This window comes from Myotis lucifugus, unplaced genomic scaffold, assembly GCF_000147115.1.
Source record: "Myotis lucifugus unplaced genomic scaffold, Myoluc2.0 scaffold_100, whole genome shotgun sequence".
NCBI lineage: Eukaryota > Metazoa > Chordata > Mammalia > Chiroptera > Vespertilionidae > Myotis > Myotis lucifugus.
Genome location: NW_005871148.1, coordinates 2,058,174 through 2,075,750, shown reverse-complemented (window position 1 = coordinate 2,075,750; position 17,577 = coordinate 2,058,174). Strand labels below are relative to the sequence as shown.

The 17,577-nt window shown below is 48.0% G+C and overlaps 1 protein-coding gene across 11 annotated transcripts in view; it reads right to left on the bottom strand.

Moving 5' to 3' along the window:
• WIPI1 (WD repeat domain, phosphoinositide interacting 1) overlaps nt 1-17,577 on the bottom strand; it is a 27,786-nt gene extending 10,209 nt beyond the window's left edge. For 7 of the 11 annotated variants that reach the window (XR_002830127.1, XM_023756937.1, XM_014458874.2 and 4 more), the window contains exons 1-5: nt 17,398-17,566; nt 12,285-12,367; nt 10,858-11,027; nt 5,391-5,487; nt 310-407 (exon numbers count right to left, since the gene is read on the bottom strand). Coding sequence is in view for 10 of the 11 variants with exons in the window: in XM_023756937.1 (XP_023612705.1) it covers nt 310-407; nt 5,391-5,487; nt 10,858-11,027; nt 12,285-12,367; nt 17,398-17,477 (528 nt within the window). In the remaining variant the exon portion in view is untranslated. Of the gene's footprint in view, nt 1-309; nt 408-5,390; nt 5,488-10,857; nt 11,028-12,284; nt 12,368-15,387; nt 15,407-15,560; nt 15,724-17,397 lie in introns of those variants that run through there. The other 4 variants (XM_006092415.3, XM_023756943.1, XM_023756944.1 and 1 more) reach the window with 4 other exon arrangements.

Below are 17,577 nucleotides of genomic sequence, written 5' to 3'. Positions count from 1 at the left end.
TCTGTGAAGCGCGGCAAGCGGAGGACAGGAAGTGTGCAGCATGGCACCGCCAAGCCCACAGCGGGCCCCCGGCTGGCAGGTGGATTCCCTGGCGCTGCAGCTGTCTGCCTGGGCCTGGCACGCTGCCTCCTGGCTATGCTGACTGATGGCTCAAGGGCAAATATCACTGCTTTCTCCACACCCAAGCGCTGTGGCCAGAACAAACTCCCCCACTGTTGCTTCAGCCTCTGCACCTCACCCCTCTGCGACATGCCACTGACCGCAGGGCCACACAGGTGGGTGGGGTCAGCCCGGTCCCTGCCAACTTACCAGGGAGTGTCCGTCATAAAGCACAATCTCGCCTGTGGTCAGGCTTCCAGGATAAGCCACGTAAGAATTGGAATGATTGATCGAGAGGGCACACAGACCTGGCAGAGAACAAACAGAGATGAAACAGCCAGTGTCCAGAGAGAACTTACCTGCAAAGGGCCCCTGAAAACAGCGCGCCCACACCGCCACCTCCTGGTGAGGTGAGGAACGGCGTGGCAGACATGACCTGCCTGCTCTGGCTCCCTGCAGCCCCCTGGCGGGTACAAGGTCACTCTCGGCCCAGGCCTGACAAGGGACCACTCGGACCTTGCCAGTTTTGCTCTGGGAACCCAATTCCCCATCTCATCTGGGTTCTTTGCAATCCAAAATGCAATTTCAACATCAGCCTGCCCAGCAGAAGGAACTCTGGTCTTGTGAAACGGGGGAGGGAAGACCAGGACACCAGATTGGTGTGCATGTGGGTTCCCAGAGGGGTGGTGAGCGGAAAGGAGGTGAAGATCGGACAGTGCAACCCTAGCGGGACTTGAGTACCATTGCAGAGTTCAGATCGTATAAATGTGTCCAGTACGTTCTGAAGGTTTCTGAGTACATGTGTTTAAAAAAAGCAGAGTTAATCAGAACCAGAACGAGACACCACTTCACACCCACCAGGACGGCTATTATAAAAAAGACAGATAATTGGAACCCTCACACTGCCGCTGGGAAGGTCACGCGGGCCAGTGCTGGGGAGACAGCCTGGCTGTTCCTCAAAAGACTAAACACTGAGTTCCCATCTAACCAAAAACCCCACTCCTGGACATGTCCCCAGGAGAAATGAAAACACAGAGCCACAGAGAATCTTGTATATAAATGTTCACGGCAACATTCTTCATAACAGTCAAAAAGTAGAAACAGCCCAAATGTCTTATCAACTGATGAGTGGATGAAATGTGGTATATTTTTACAATGGAGTATTATCTATATATGTAAAAGCCTAAGTGACCAGTCGACCAGTCGCTATGATGCACACTGACCACCAGGGGACAGACGCTCAACACACAGGATCGAGCTCCCTCCTGTCTGGATGGGGCCTGCAGGGATCAGGCCGAAACTGGCTATCCAACATCTCCCAAGGGGTCCCGGATTGCGAGAGGGCGCAGGCCAGGCCGAGGGACCCCAACGATGCATGAATCCGTGCACCGAGCCTCTAGTTAATTAATAGAGAGAAATTAAATGAAAAATATATATATATATATATATATTCTCCAATATGGATGAACATTGAAAATATTATGCTAAGTGAAAGAAGCCTGTCACAAAAGACCACATATTGTATCATTCCATTACTATGAAATGTCCAGAAGAGATAAATCTAGAGACAGAAAGTACATTAGGGTTGCCTAGGCCTGGAGGTATGGGGGCTGATGGCTAAGAGGTATGTGTGTTTTTTTTTCGGGGAGGGAATAAAATGCTCTAAAATCGATTGCCCTGGTGGTCATACAGCTCTTTGAATATACTGAAAGCTATTGAATTGTGTACTGTAAATGGGTGAATCATATGGCATGCCAATTATATCGCAATAAGTTGTTAGGGAAAAAAACAGGCAGTGTTTTAAGAATATCTATCTGGCAGAGACAGATGGAGGACGTGAGTTCAAGATCCAGGTCTGCCAAAATAATGATTCAGTATTTGTATATATTGCAAAATAATCACAAATCTAGTAAATATCTGTCAACATACAGTTACAATTTTTTTCTTGCTAGCAGAACTTTTAAGATCTAATCTCTTAGCAACTTTCAAATATGCAACACGGTATTATTCACTGTGGTCACCATGCTGCATATTCCCAGGACGTATTTTATAACTGGAAGTTTGTACCTGTTGACCCCCTTCACCCATTTTGTTCTCCACCCCTCACTCCCCTCCTCCGGCAACCACTAATCTGTTCTTTGTGTCTATGAAGCCATTTTTTTAAATTCCACATATAAGAGATCCTACGGTTTTTGCGATATTTGTCCTTGTCCGTCTGACATCTTTCACTCGGCCCATCCGTGTTGTTACAATGGTAAGATTTCATCCTTTTTATGGCTGAATAGATTCCTTTGTACATCCACACCGCATTTTCTTTATCAGTTCATCCGCCATTGGACACTTAGGTTGTTTCCAGATCTTGACTCTTGGGAACAATGCTGCGATGAACATGGGGGGTGCAGCTGTCTCTGTGGGAGGCGATTTCATTTGCTCAGGCTGTATTCCCAGCAGTGGGACAGCTGGATCGCATGGTAGTTCTACCTACTTTCAGCTGTTTAAGGAAGCTCCCTACTCCTTTTCACAGCGGCTGTACCACTGACATTCTCAACAACAGGGCACAGGGCTCCCTTTTCTCCACGTCCTCAGCACACTTGTTACTTCTTGTCTTTTTGAATAAGCCATTCTTACAGGTGCCCTTCAGAGTTCTATGTTCAAATGTGAGTATCTCAGAAAGGAAGAAAGGCTTCAACGTCTTCAGCTAACATGGCACTTCCTGTGTTGCCTGGAGGAGAATGAGATGGCCCTAGATTATAACAAGAAAGGTGCGGAGGGGAACGGCTAGGGCAGGTTCACGCTGGCACACGCCCACGTGTTTGACAGCTGGGCTCTGGACTTGCACCTCTGCCGACCCATCTGCCTGTAGCCAAGGGGTCCTGCACGCCGACCCTCGCACACGAAACCAAGGCCCCCACAAATGCTTTGCATGAGTTCCTTTGATGGCCTGGGGTCCAATTCTCGGACAAATCCAACCAGCTGGTTCCAATTTGTGGTTCACGTGTGAGAATGTATCTTTATTTCCTGCGAAGCCCCCAAGGAAAGCACGAAGTCTTCTGCTTCTGTCACAGGTGCCGCACGAAGCCTTTTAAGGAAGGAAACAAGCCTTTCCTTTGATATTATTTTATAACAGAAAAGTGATCAACAATTTGCAGAGCTGAGAAAATATGAAGAAAGGGGAAATCAGCCACCATTCTAAAACCTAGAGGTTTTTCACTGTTCTCAATATTTGAGCACATTTCCTTCCAGAGGGGCGAGGTTTGGATGTTTGACACTTGACACACATTTTCACAAGTCACTGTCAGCTATGATTTCACCGCCCCGGTGTGGCTGTCATCCCTCCACAGCTGGAAGAGAAGGGCCTGCTAACAATTGAAGAGCCGATGGCATCATCCGCTGGATGACAAGGAAGTCCTGTGATTCTAAGCCATCGGCGTCCCGGGATTCATAGAATGACATGTCAAACTTCAAGCAAGTTGACGGTGATTTATGACATGCAGTTCCCTCTGGGCTGACTTGTGGCCCAGAACATGCCTTCCTGTTTTCAGACTCGGAAAGGAATCTGTGCTTGCAAATGAGAGCCAGCTCCCCGCCAGCAGCACCACTTCCAGAGAGAGGGCTCACTGGACAATACCCACGGCTTCATTCTGTTAGACACACTGTGGGGGGAGTAGACTGCCCCCTCGGTACCCCGTACACGGTTGTGAGGTCCATGGCACAGCCGAGTCCGTGGCTCGCAGACCTGTCCAGAGATTTCTACCCTCTACAGCTCGGCACACAGACTGCTGTGCTCGCAGGAAATTAGCTTCGAGCCCCATCTGGCCTAACTCTTTAGAGGAAGCAGCCTGCAATCTCTGACACAACAGGAGCGGGCATGACACAAACACAGACGAAGAGGGAGGAAATTTACAGCCACACAGATGCTGAGCGCAGAGCAGTGGGAGGACTCGGTGCGTGCCACTGATTCGTGGTTCACGTGGGCAGCATGCATGTAGAATGTGTGCTGGAGCCACGGGCAGCATGTGTGCAGAATGTGTGCTCGAGCCATGAGACACAGTTCTGTCTGCCTTGTGGACTCACGAAGGGTTTATAAAGATCAGAGCCAGCGTCTCCATCGTTAGTGTTGTTCAGAAAATCTATTAGAGAATGAGCAAATGGAGGAGGCCACTGGCCTCAGGATTTTACGGTCGTGGTTCTGAAGGTTCAGAGGCAGCCGATGGTTCTGGATTGGGGAGCAGTCATGTCATGTGATGCCGGAGTGTCCCCCAGGCTGGCACTCAACGAGTGAGTGAGCCTAGTGGGCCGCATGTGATGCGGGGCAGACGTGCCGTGGCTTTCACTCCCTGCCCCCAGTTAATCCTCCGAGTAATTCTGGGGGGGCGATCATTATCATCTCCATTTTATTAAAGTGGTTGTTGAGAGGATAAGTATAAATTTCAGGATTTGAAAAACTCCTGGACATTCTCTCCAAAAGATGGCAAAGGTGTAATAAGACACACTGTGGCCTGGCCAGCATGGCTCAGTGGTTGAGCGTCAACCTATGAACCAAGAGGGTTTGATTCCCACTCAGGGCACGTGCCTGGGTTGTGGGCTCGATTCCCAGTGTGGGGTGTGCAGGAGGCAGCCCAACAATGATTCTCCCTCATCATTGATGTTTCTATCTCTTGCTCCCTCTTTCTTCCTCTCTGAAATCAATAAAAATATATTATAAAAAAAAGAAAAAGACACACTGTGGTTGTTCAACCTGACCCTGGCCTTTCAGAAGGAAATGCTAGAACATTGCACGTCACAAACTTAAACTGGGAACCTTACTCAACAGCGTCCCATCCTGAGAAGTTTGGGAAGTGCAATGTGGAGATTTCTCTGTAACATAACAGAACATATTCTTTGCGGTTCGGCTTGTCTCTCTCCTAGTCACGTAGACACACCAAGTCAAAACCTGCTCTTAATTATTACGCCTACTCTGTGCTGAGCAACCACAGCAAATAATTAGGGGTAAACACCTCTCAGTACCAGATGCATGGAATCTCCCACGCGTCTACCTCAAACGCCCTGACACATTTGCTGAGAACGGGCCCAGATGAAAGGAGTTTCGGGGGGTGGGCGGCCGTGAGGGCCACACAGCCTCTTGCAGGGCGCACAGCCTGATGTACTTGAACCTGCCCCCATTAAAACACAGCCTCGGGGTAAACCCCATGAAGACTTATAAAGCAAAACAACTGCTTCAGGTTCTCAAGATAGAGAAAGGGGTACCTGGACACGAGAGGAGGGGGCACCTGTCTCGTTCGGGAGCTCACCTGTTGGGTTTGCAGGAACATCCAGGATGGTCTTCAGCAGCTTCATGTCTTTGATGTTGTGGATGTAAATGGATTCCTCCAGGCACACCAGCAGCCTCTGTAAACACACAGACGCTGCATCACTGCATCGAAAGGGGACCGAGCCAATCGAAACCACTCACCTTTCCTTAAGTCCTAACTTGATCCCAAGTCTAACGGAGGAAAACTCTGGATGATGGATTTGAAGATGATGTTTATGTATGCACACATGCACATGCACACACATGTATACACCAAACTTTTTAGTCTGGTGCAGTCCCATTTGTTTATTTTTTCTTTTTGTTTCCTTTGTCCAAGGCAATATATCAGAAAAAATATTGCTACGACAAATGTCTGAGATTTCACTGTCTATGTTTTCTCCTAGGAGTTTTAGGGTTTCGAGTCTAACATTTGAGTCTTTAATCTATTTTGAGTTTATTCTTATGTATGGTGTAAGAAGGTCATGCACTTAACTGTCCAATTTTCCCAGCACCATTTATTGAATAGACTATCTTTACCCCATTGTATGTTTTTGTCTCCTTTGTCAAACATTAATTGTCCTTAAAGGCATGGATTTATTTCTGGGCTCTCTACTCTCTTCCATTGATCTATATGTCTGTTTTTGTGCCAGTACCATGATGTTTTGACTACCATGGCCTTGACGTATATAGTTGATATCAGGTAGAGTGATTCCTCAAACTTTGTTCTTCTTTATCAAGATTGCTGTGGCTGTTTGGGATCTTTTGTGGTTCTATATAAATTTTGGGGATATTTGTCTAGCTCTGTGAAATTTGCCATTGGTATCTTGAAAGGAATGACACTCTATCTATAGATTGCTTTGGGTGGTATTGACATTTTAACGATATTAATTCTTTCTATCTATGAACACGGTATATGCTTTCACTTATTTATATCTTCAACTTTTTTTTCTTCAGTGTCTTATTTTTTAAATTAAATCTTTACTGTTGAAAGTATTACATATGTCTTCTCTGCCCTCCCCCCCCCCATTGACCCCTTATAGCTCGCCCCTATCCTCTGCCCTAGGCCTTCCCCAATCTATTGTCTGTGACCAAGGGTTATGCATATATGCATACAAGTTCTTTGGTTGATCTCTTCCCACCCACCCACCCAGCTCCGCCTTTCCTCTGAGATTCCACAGTCTGTTCTGTGCTTCTATGTCTCTGGATCTATTTTGTTCATCAGTTTATTTTGTTCATTAGATTCTACATATGAGTGAGATCATGTGATACTTGTGTTTCCCTGACTGGCTTATTTCACTTGACATAATACTCTCCAGGTCCCTCCGTGCTGTCTCAAAGGGTAAGAGATCCTTCTTTTTTACTGCTGCAGAGTATTCCATGGTGTAAATGTACCACAGCTTTTTTATCCACTCATCTACTGATGGGCACTTGGGCTATTTCCAGATCTTAGCTATTGTAAATTGTGCTGCTATAAACATAGGAGTACATACATTCTTTCTGATTGGTGTTTTGAGTCTCTTAGGGTATATTCCTAGAAGTGGGATCACTGGGTCAAACAGCAGTTCCATATTTAATTTTTGAGGAAACTCCATACTGTTTTTCTTCAGTGTCTTATACTTTCCCAAGTACAGGTCTTTTACATCCTTGGCTAAATTTATTCCTAAGTGTTTTATTTTTTGATGCAATTATAAATGGGATTGTTTTCTTAGTTCCCCTTTCTGATAGTTCATTATTGGAATATAAAAATGCAACTGATTTCTGAATATTTATTTTGTATCCTGCAACTTTACTGAAGTCATTTATCCGTTCCACTAGCTTTTGGTAGGATCTAAATTTAGGGTTCTCTATATACAGATCACTCCATCTGCAAATAATGACAGTTTTACTTCTTCCTTTCCAATTTGGATGCCTTTTATTTCTTTTTCTTATCTGGTTGCTGTGGCTAGGACGTCCAGTACTATGTGAAATAAGAGTGGTGAAAGCAGACATCCCTGTCTTGTTCCCGGTCTTAAGGGGGATGCTTGTAGTTTTTGCCCATTGAGTATAATGTTGGCTATGGGTTTGTCATATATGGAGACAGGCTCTCTTCCCTCTTGTACAGACGTAGGTTTCTTTGCTCCCCAATCTTCTGGTTTATCCCTCTCCAATGAATGGTCAGATTTTAACTTCTTTAAACTCTCCCGCAGACCTACCTTTGTGCACGCCCTCCAGCCTCGGCATGGGAACACCCCGTCCCCCTCCCATGTTCAGCTCCACTCCTTAGGGGCCCCCCTCCCCAGAGCCGTGAGAACCTTCTCTTCCTCTTCCAACGAGACCTGTCAGGTTTGGAGCCTCGTCCCCACAGCCGTGCTCTCTCCCCAGTGGAAATAGGCCACAGGGTTAACGTGCTGGTGTGTAAGGAACTGGAGGCATAGCTCAGCACAGGTGAGCAGATGCGGGTGATGGTGAGGAGCTGCTGGGAAGAATTCCGCATCTGGTGGCTCTGGCCTCACTCTGAGCCACCTCCTACCTCTGCACACTCCTGACTTGTGGCCCTCAGGGCCAGTGGTTCTCGGACTTGGATGAGGATCTGAGCACCCAAGGCGCAAGGCCTGGGCTCTCCTGGGAGATTCTGGTTCGGGAGGAAGTTCAGCCAGTGCCCCAGGGGGTTCTGACGTACACCTGTGTTTGAGAGCCACTGTTTACGGAGCAGACAAAACGTGGAAAGGAAGGTACCTAACACACTACAAAAAAGCAGGAGGCACTCCTCCTGGGAAAAGCCCTCCTTACTGTTTTCCTTACTGTTTGCCCAGTAAGACTCCTCAAAGCTCAGAAAAGTGGAGACTAACACTTGAACCAAGCAGAAAAATAAAATCTTAACTCGGGCTCTGTGGTCACGGGTCTGAGGCTGGGTCTCCCAACTGAGGACAGAAGAGTGTTTCTCCGTGGAACACGTGTTCTCCGATTGCCCTGGTCCCTGTGCCTTTGCCAGCACTCACCAGGGTGGGGACTATCTTCCCCTATGCGTGCTGATGTTCTGAGGTTTCTGATATCCTCTTGTATTCCCCTCCAGCCCCACACCCAATCCCCAGCACACTGGGTCCTCAGCACACGCCTCCTGCAGAAACGGCCCCTGCTGCTAGTCTGTCCCGTCTGCGTCCCTTCCCACCGGCGCGCACAGCACTGTCTGCTCTGTGGCCCACTTGGCCCACGTTCAGGTCGCCCCCGTGTTGGCTGCAGACAAGAATGAAGCGGGAGGGGAACAGACCGAGAACACGCAGAGGCCAGGAGGAGGCGCTTTGCCCTCAGTTCAAGTGACAGCACGCTTCCGGGACGGGCAGAGCCTGGAACCGGCTTCCTTTAACAGCCAGTTTTCAGCTCATTCCCTGTCACTCCAACTCTCGCCGACTTCTCTAGGCTTTATAATTTAATAACCCCTTTTAGCAATTAAAAATATTTATAGCGTCTGCTCTCGAGCACCACGGACTTAGACTCAGCGTCCGAGCCTGGATGCAGATGCTGCATCTGTTCTAGGGCCCTTGGCATCCAGACGGAGGTGGAGAACAGGTGGCAAAGAACCGTACACGCTCGCATATTGAAATGCATCTGGGTAACCGCCTTTATTCCATTGAACGCATCTCCTCAATTCAGTGCCGGGGGAATCACATCTACTAAATGTGAAAAATATCACAATTACTAGACATTCTTCCTTTCTATCTGAGGGAGCTGCCACCACCACCTGGCAGGGAGGGGCTGCAGGAGTTGCCTAAACCAGAAGTTGTTAAAGCCCAAACCTGAACGTTTTAAGAAAAGCAAACCCCAAACGCTTCCTAGACCTGTTCCAAAGCACCTTCTTAGGAGCAGAGATGTTGGACCTGGGTTCACATTAGCTTGGCCATGATAAGCCAGGTAGGTCCAGGTGCATTAACGTCCTTTGGAAGGTGGGGGCGGAGAGCCTTAGAGTTCATGAGTGTTACGCTGAGTGGGGTGACATCTAAAGGTCCACAGACCGGGTCGGACACTTGAATAATCCTCCCTTGTCCCATTCGCTAATGAAAGTGTCAGAGAGCAAGTAAGAGAGAAGTTATACAAAGACATGCCATAGATACTATTCGAGAATTCTGATCTTAACAGGATATTTGCCTAAACAACCTTACGGAGACCGTCAGTTACCGAAAAAGGATCGTTAATGCTCCCACACTGGCTACTCCTACGTGCAAAGGAAAAAACAAGACAGTTCGACAACAACATTGAACGTGCTCCCAACAGACTTCAGAATGAGCACTTGAGCCAAGCACTATGCTGAAAACTAAAAGCCTGCAAGCTGAAAACTCTCAAACGGCCTTTTTCTCTCTTGCTAAGAACCCAGGTTTGTTTTCTTCTTTACTCTGACTCCTCTTTGCGTAAAAAAAAAATCTAAAAAAATCCCCGTGTCCTATTTCTCAGGCTGTTCTCTGCTTTTATGCAGGCTTAAGTGGCGAGTCAGTGAAAATATTTGATCAACTCAAAGAAATAATCTCTTCCTTACCATAAACTTCAGAAAGCACTTTGTCTCATTTGTTTAAAAAAGTTAATCAGCACTTCGTGGTTTAGGTGCAAAGACAGGAGAGAACATTGTCCCCGGCGAATGCCACGACCTCCACCCTCCTGGGACTGTTTGCCTGAACGGACAGAGCCGCGCGCTCATGCAGAGAAAGTCTCTGTTTGCTTATGGACGAGGCGGTCAGGAAACAGGCATTTGTGGGAGGTTTTCCTACCGGGCATTCACTATCTTTTCTACCAGGTCTCACAGCAGTGAACAAAAACAGATACAGCCCCTGCCCTGCTCCTAGGACTTAGAATGTAATAATTCAACGGAAACTCTGCTAATACCTCAGCCACTTATTTAACAAGAACGGATATTTTTCAAGAGAAGGTGCTGCATAGTTGAGATAAAAATAATCCTTCCTTCAACAAAGAAAACACTACAAGAAAAATCTTCAAGGGTTAGCTGGGCGGAAGAGACGTGGAAGCCCGAGGACCTGGCCCACTGGGCAGTTTTACTGACTGGCTTCAGAACCACCCCAGGAGGACCACACACTATTCTCAGGAGCTTCCTTCCGAGAGGCGTGACCGCCAGTTTGCAGCGAATGCCACCTTCGGGGACCCAAACCAGAGAGGCGTCCCTCTGTGTTGAAGGTGTCCTTGCAACAGCTCAGGGTTCCAGAGCCAGGGGTCCGGCTAGCCTGCACCCAGGGGAGGGCTCACCTCACCGGTGGCCACGTCCGAAAAAGAACAAGAGGCAGGAGGACCAGGGAGGACCCGCCACTGAGACAAGCGCATGGAGTAGACTCTCTACAGGAGCCCCATAAATCGAGGCCTGAGGATGAAAATAACCTGTAGAATCTGATGCTTGTTCTAGAGGCATTCCTCTTGAACGATAGCCATCTTTCTCCTCCGTCCCAACGAGCAGAAGCCTTGCAATCCGGAGGGATCTTCCCCCCACTTACCTGTCGGTTCAGCCTTATGGACAAGATGTTGCTGGAGTAGCTGTAATTGCAGATCTCCGTGCCTTTCTTAAAGTGGTAGACGTTCATTTGCCGCGGCTTCGTGTGACTGACCACCACCACCAGGCTGCTGGAGAAGAGGCGCTCCACGATGTAGACATCCGGGATTTCATCTGGGAGGGAAAGCAGCCGAGGTTACCGGGGTTCCGGCCTTGGCCAGTCAGCCGGCGTCCTTTAGGTCCTGCTGACTGGGCACCCTCCATTAGAATGCATTTGCAATGATCCGCCCCCACCCCCCCACCCCACCCCCCGCCCAGGAAGCTTTAGCCACTTCCAAATGGAACAGTTCCAAAGCCCTTTCACATATCTAAAGAAGATGCTAGTGACCAGACACAAAGTCAGAATATCCAGAGCTCCCCTCCAGGGCCCTGGGGTGCCACTGTTTGCTCTGTGAAACCTAATGAGGGGTCTGGGCCATCTCAGCTACTCTTTCCTCATTCAGAGGTTTCAAAGAAGTGACTGCTTTGTCAGGAGCCTCTGCCTTCAGAGTTCCTGTCCCTGTTGCTACGAGGAGGACCACCATAGGGGGCAGTGGCATAGAAAAACCTGTACTCCCTCCCCGTCCTGCTATGCTCCCTGACCATTTCTGGAATCCCTTTCCTGTTGAAAACCATCTGGATGTCAGTGTTATGATCAGGGAAGTACCTCTGTACTTGGGAAGAAGGTACATTAGTGAGCCCCCCAGAAATACTCTTTTCCATGCCTTTCCTGATCTTGGGCAAGTCCCGTAGGGAGCAACCCAGGACAGGTACAGAGCAAATTATCCATGAAAATGGCATAATAAAAATAACATCTCACAAATAAATTAGGAGCCCAATATATTAGTTACCAAACCACTTTCTTTCCAGGAAATCCAAAGATTATATCCTTCACTATATAAGAGAGTCACATTTCTAAGCTGAATTTTTTTTTTTAATATTTACTAGGAGTACGCCAGCATCTTCAATATGGACTATGTACATGGGGTTGTATTGCTTTATCAGCAAAGGACATACTTCCATGACTGAAAACATTACCAATATTCTACAGTGCCAACAGAATGGGGGGAAATCCCAACTGATCTTTTGCTATGACAACTATAAGAACTGATGACGGTGCATATATGTATATGAAAAATTGTCAACAGTATGGTTCCAAACAAGGGATTTCTTAATATAAAATGTTACCTAAGCTACTGCTACATCTCACTAAGTGCTCCGCTATGGTTTTGGTTTTAAAGCAAGCGAAGACATTGATTTATATTTAATCTGAAAAATACTGCCTCAAGTTTGATGGGTAAGGGAGAGAAAGGCAGACAGCTCAGGAGTAGCACGGATTAAAGTCCAGAGGGAGGATTTGGCGTCCCTGAGACCTCACACGCACACACTTACTGCTGCCATGGACTTGGTCCAGTTGCTCCACAGAACTCAACGAAAACAGCTTATAACCGGCTTTGGTTCCAATTGCTAGGGATCTGTGGGAGACAAGGAGAGCCTGGGAATGACAACAGGTACTGAATCCCAACCACAGACTTGAAGACAGATACCCCTTTTCCCTCTCACTCATGGAGATAGATAAACATCTTCAGGTGCTTCAATATTGGGGTTTTTTTTAATGCTTTAATGACATTTTCCTCTCTTTTTAAAAAAACCATGTTTTTATTGATTTCAGAGAGAGGAAGGAAGAGGGAGAGAGAGAGAGAAACACCAATGACAAGAGAGAATCATCGATCGGCTGCCTCCTGCATGCCCACACTGGGGATCGAATCCAAAATCCAGGCATGTGCCCTGACTGGGAATTGGACTGTGATCTTCTGATTCATAGGCCAACGCTCAACCACTGAGCCACACTGGCCAGGTGCTATGTGGTAACTTTCTAACTGGGATGAGGTTAAAGACAACTACTCTCATGGCTAAGAGACATGAAACTTCATGGGCTCAACCATCAAATGAAATGTCGAACTACCCAGAGACCATGCTTTCCCAGCTGAGCAGAAATAGGGGCAATGGGCTGTTCAAGACTATTCACCATGGTACTACCCCCAACGCAATTAGGGGTCATCTGGTTGTTGGAGAGGTACTTTATCTAGAGGTGTGTCGTTTTTTATTCCCTTGATGACTTTTTTTTTTTTTTTTGCTTAAAAAAGAAGTACATGTTCCCAGTAGGCATAGTAGGTCATTAGTAGGCAAAATTTAATAGATGCTTCCTTGAAACATTCCCACTTTATACCAGTGGCTGTCATCCCTGGATGGACATTAAACTCACTTGGGAAATTAAAAAAAAAAATACTGATCACTGTCCACCTCTGTTCCCCCAATATGCTCTACGAACTAACAAAACAAAAACTAAACGCTTATCTGGGACAAGGTCGGCTAAAAAAAAAACTTGTTTTTAAATTTTTCACTTCTCAACCCATAGATAAAGACAGAGTGTGAAGCCAGGTTGCCTTGGCCTCAGGGTGAAGGCAAATGAGCCTGTTTTGTTCAGCAGCTGGGAATCCCCATCCAGCTCTCGCCTGCTTTGCCCTTAGGACCTGAGTGATGAACCGAATCTGACACACAAGATGCACAGAATAAGCACTTCCCTGAGCACTTCCATCCCGGGAAAATGGGGTGTCTGAGCTGAAAGGGACCTTAACATGGGCCTCAGTGGACCTCAAACTTAGTTCAACTTCCTCATTTAAAACAAACAGATGAGCCTGGCTGGTGTGGCTCAGCGGTTGAGCATCAACCCGGGAACCAAAAGGTCACTGGTTGGATTCCTGGTCAGGGCACATGCCCGGGGTTGTGGGCTCGATCCCAAGTGGGGGGCATGCAGGAGGCAGCCGATCAGTGGTTCTCTCTCATCCTTGATGTTTCTATCTCTCTACCTCTCCCTTCCTCTCTCTCTAAAAATCAATAAAAATACATTATTAAAAAAACAAGAAACAAATGAAAAGGTGAGATTTGCTCTTCACAGAGCAGCCTATACTAAAATAAGCAGCTTACTGCTACAAGCCAGGTGGCCACGGCTCTTGTTTCACTCGCCTAAAAAAGAGAAGGTCACATGATTTTCTCTGGAATACTTTTTTTTCCTACCCAAACATTTGTTCTTCCCTGGGACACATGGATATGTGACTGGAGTCAACTTGTAATCAGCGAGGTAAGGGCTTCTGTTCCTTAGCCCTCCAACCTGCCCTGTGGCTAAAATGGTGTGTTGGACCTTTGCTTCGGAGTATTAGTAGGTCTGGCATCTGTAACCACAGCCTCAATGATGACAGACAGCTACTGGGAAGGCAAGCCAGTAGCATCTTAAACCTTCAAAATATACTCTGTAGTGTTTAGTGTTTTAAATTTTTTCACATAAACTTTTTCACATACAGATACACATTTAGCCGTAAACAGAGGTTTCTAAAGTTTTCAAATAACAAAAAAAAAATGTAACTAGAGTCTTATAATATTAACCAAAAGATCTGGCGAATTAACATAATTTTTAAACATATGCCCTGCTCCTGGAACAGAAGAATCCTATATAATAAAAGGCTAATATGCAAATCGACCAAAAGGCAGAACGACCGGTTGCTATGACACACACTGACCACCAGGGGACAGACACTCAACACAGGAGCTGCCCCCTGGTGGTCAGTGCACTCCCACAGGGGGAGCGCCGCTCAGCCAGAAGCCGGGCTGATGGCTGGCAAGTGCAGTGGCGGTGGTGGGAGCCTCTCCCGCCTCTGTGGCAGCGCCAAGGTGTCCGACTGCCGGCTTAGCAGGCCTAAGCCATCAGTCGGACATCCCCCAAGGGCTCCCAAACTGCAAGAGGACGCAGGCCAGGCTGAGGAACACCAGGCCTCTAGTTTTATATATGAGAAAATGGCAGGGTGGTCACTATTTATGTTGTAAATGATTAATCAATGGCTACAAACATCTCTGAATCAAAGAATTCAGGCGAAAACCTTATTTTATCCATAAAGCCTTTTTATCAAAAAATTCTCATCCCCTCTCATGGGCATAGGGTTTGGGACACATAGGTATCTCCAATCAAATGAAAATATGCACCCAAAGTGTCTAGCACAGGGCCACTTTGAGTGAAGGAGAGCCATCTTCACCCACCTTCCCCAGAAATATTAGATCTCAAACTCAGACTACCGAGAAAAGACACACTGATAACCCTAAATGTGCTCGGTAAGGGGCTCGACTCATTTTAAAATTCAATGTCACACCCTCTGTGGCTCAAGACAACTGACTGTGACAAAAACTTTTATTTATAGTGAGACAGAGCTGCCCAGCAGAGCCTTCATCCAAGAAAACAGAACTGACAGTAGGGACTAAGGAAATTAACTTTCCAAGCACCCTGCAGTTTTGAAAATAGCATTCATATCCAACTGCTATGAAAGCCTGGGCTTAACTAGAATAAAGATTAACATGACTGGGCCTAGCCGGTTTGGCTCAGTGGATAGAGTGTCAGCCTGCAGACCGAAGGGTCCCAGGTTCAATTCTAGTCAAGGGCATGTACCTCGGTTGCAGGCTCTTCCCTGGTCCAGGCCCTGGTCAGGGCTCATGCAGGAGGCCACCAATCGATGTGTTTCTCTCACATCAATATTTCTCTGTGTCTTTCCCTCTCTCTCTAAGAATCAGTGGGAAAATATCCTTGGGTGAGGATTTTTTTAAAAAAAAGATTAACATTACTTTAATAGAATCTAGCCCATGTGGCTCAGTTGATTGAGTGTTGTCCCAGGCACCCAGAGGTCAAGAGGTCCCCCGTTTCATTCCAGGTCAGGGCACGTGCCAGGGTTTCAGGCTCCATCCGAGTAAGAGGCAGCCAAAATCGATGTTTCTTTCTCTCCCTCTCCTTTCCTCTTTCTCGAAAATCAATTTCTGAAAACATTTAAAAAATAAAAAATAATCGAATAAACAATGCTATAAAGCAGAAATTAGAACATTTGCTAATAAACAAAATAACTCCTCTCCTTAAACTGTGTTCAATTAGGAAGGAAAACACCCAGGCATTTCAACAGCCATCCCCTCTTGCAAAATGTTTCTTACAAAACATCACAATTTTATCTAGACTATCCTTTCTGTAAATTGTGAGTCTCAACCATGAGTGAACCCTAAAAATAATTCAGGGAGTCACAAATGGCTTTTAAAAAGGAAACAGAAAATACCAGCGGGGATTTCCCATAATAAAGGTAAACACCATTCTGTGATTCACTTTTCAGTGCTGTTATTTGTATATGGGTATTGGGTGATGTTGTAATACCGATTTCTTATTGTGGGTTGTGGTCAAAGAGAGCTTCAAAGTCACACATCTGACCAAGCTGCCCAGCAACCAGATGCCGGGATCCCACATACAGTGTTTTGAACAAAGGCATACTGTTTGGCATAGGATGTTTTTAAACAGAAAAGACAAAGGGAATGGAAGCCGGAGTTGCTTATGGTACATGACGGCCTTAATTACACCACGGAAGGTTCAATATTAGCACAGCCCAGTCGCAGGCCAAAAGCACAAGCCTGAAGCTGACTCCAAACAAGAACACAACAGAAACTGGTACAGCAGGAAGTGGGAAACCGGGGAGAGGTCATCCCTGCCTGATGCGCTGGGGCCACATTCCAAAGAGGTTATTCCATATGGTCCCCGGGGCTGGCATCTAACCACTCCATGGAAAGCGGGGAGGAAAAGGACGCCTGCTTGCAAAGGGACCGAATCCTCCGGGTGCCTGAAACACACAGTTCAGTAAATCCCAGCTCTCTGGCCAAAGTCCAAACGCGAACATCCAGGTGACACAGGAAAAATCCCCTCAACAAAGCAACAGGGTGGAGCTCGTGCTCCTCGGAGAGAGCAGCCTGGGTTCGAGAAAGGGCTGGTGGACGCGGACCGGGCGCCCCGGCCTCGCCTCGCCGAGCGGCTGTGTGGAGCCGCGAGCGGACGGGAAGGTTTCTGACAGGCAGAGGGGGCCGGCCAGACGCCCGCGCCGGGGCTGGGACGGGGCCGGCCTGGCCGCGGGGATAGGCTGCCTCTTTGTCCGAGGCCCTGCCCAGATGCCACGTTGAGATGCTCAAGGACAAATGGGAAAGTTTTCCCTGGGCTCCCATCTTCCTGGGCCCCGCTACCACGCCTAGGGTCAACTTGCAGCCGGCCCCTCCCCTCCCATCTCCTTTGTTTTGGTCTCTGCCACTCCTTCCCCAGACCCCCACTCGGGTCACCACCCCACCCCCATTCCTTTGCTTTCTTCGGCTCTGCGCCCCTGGCTAGCTCTCTTCCCTTTCACCCTCGGCCAGCCCCTCCTGGCTCTCCACCCGAGCCAGGGTTTTGGGGGGCCGCCCAAGCCCCCTGCTGGGGGAGGAGGCAGGGAGAGGAGGTGGCTACCTAGACCCGAACCAGTCGGGGACAGCCGCCGGCCGTCCCGCCGCCGGCCTCTCGGGGCGTAGGCCCGCGCCTCGATTGCTACAAGTTGCAGACAGGACAACACCCCTGGTCGCGACTTTCTGTCCCCCACTTCCCGGCCAGGCAGGCTCCGCGGCTTACGTGCAGTCCTGGTTGAAAGAGAAGCAGCTGAGCGCTGCTTCGACCCCGCCCGCGGGGCCGTCCGCGGCCTCGGCCTCCATCGGGGGCTCGGCCCGGGGCAGCTGCAATTCCGAGCCGGCGACGGCCACCTCAGCAGCCCGCTGGCGCCGGCTCTGCGGGCCGGGTCGCCAGCCCCCTCTC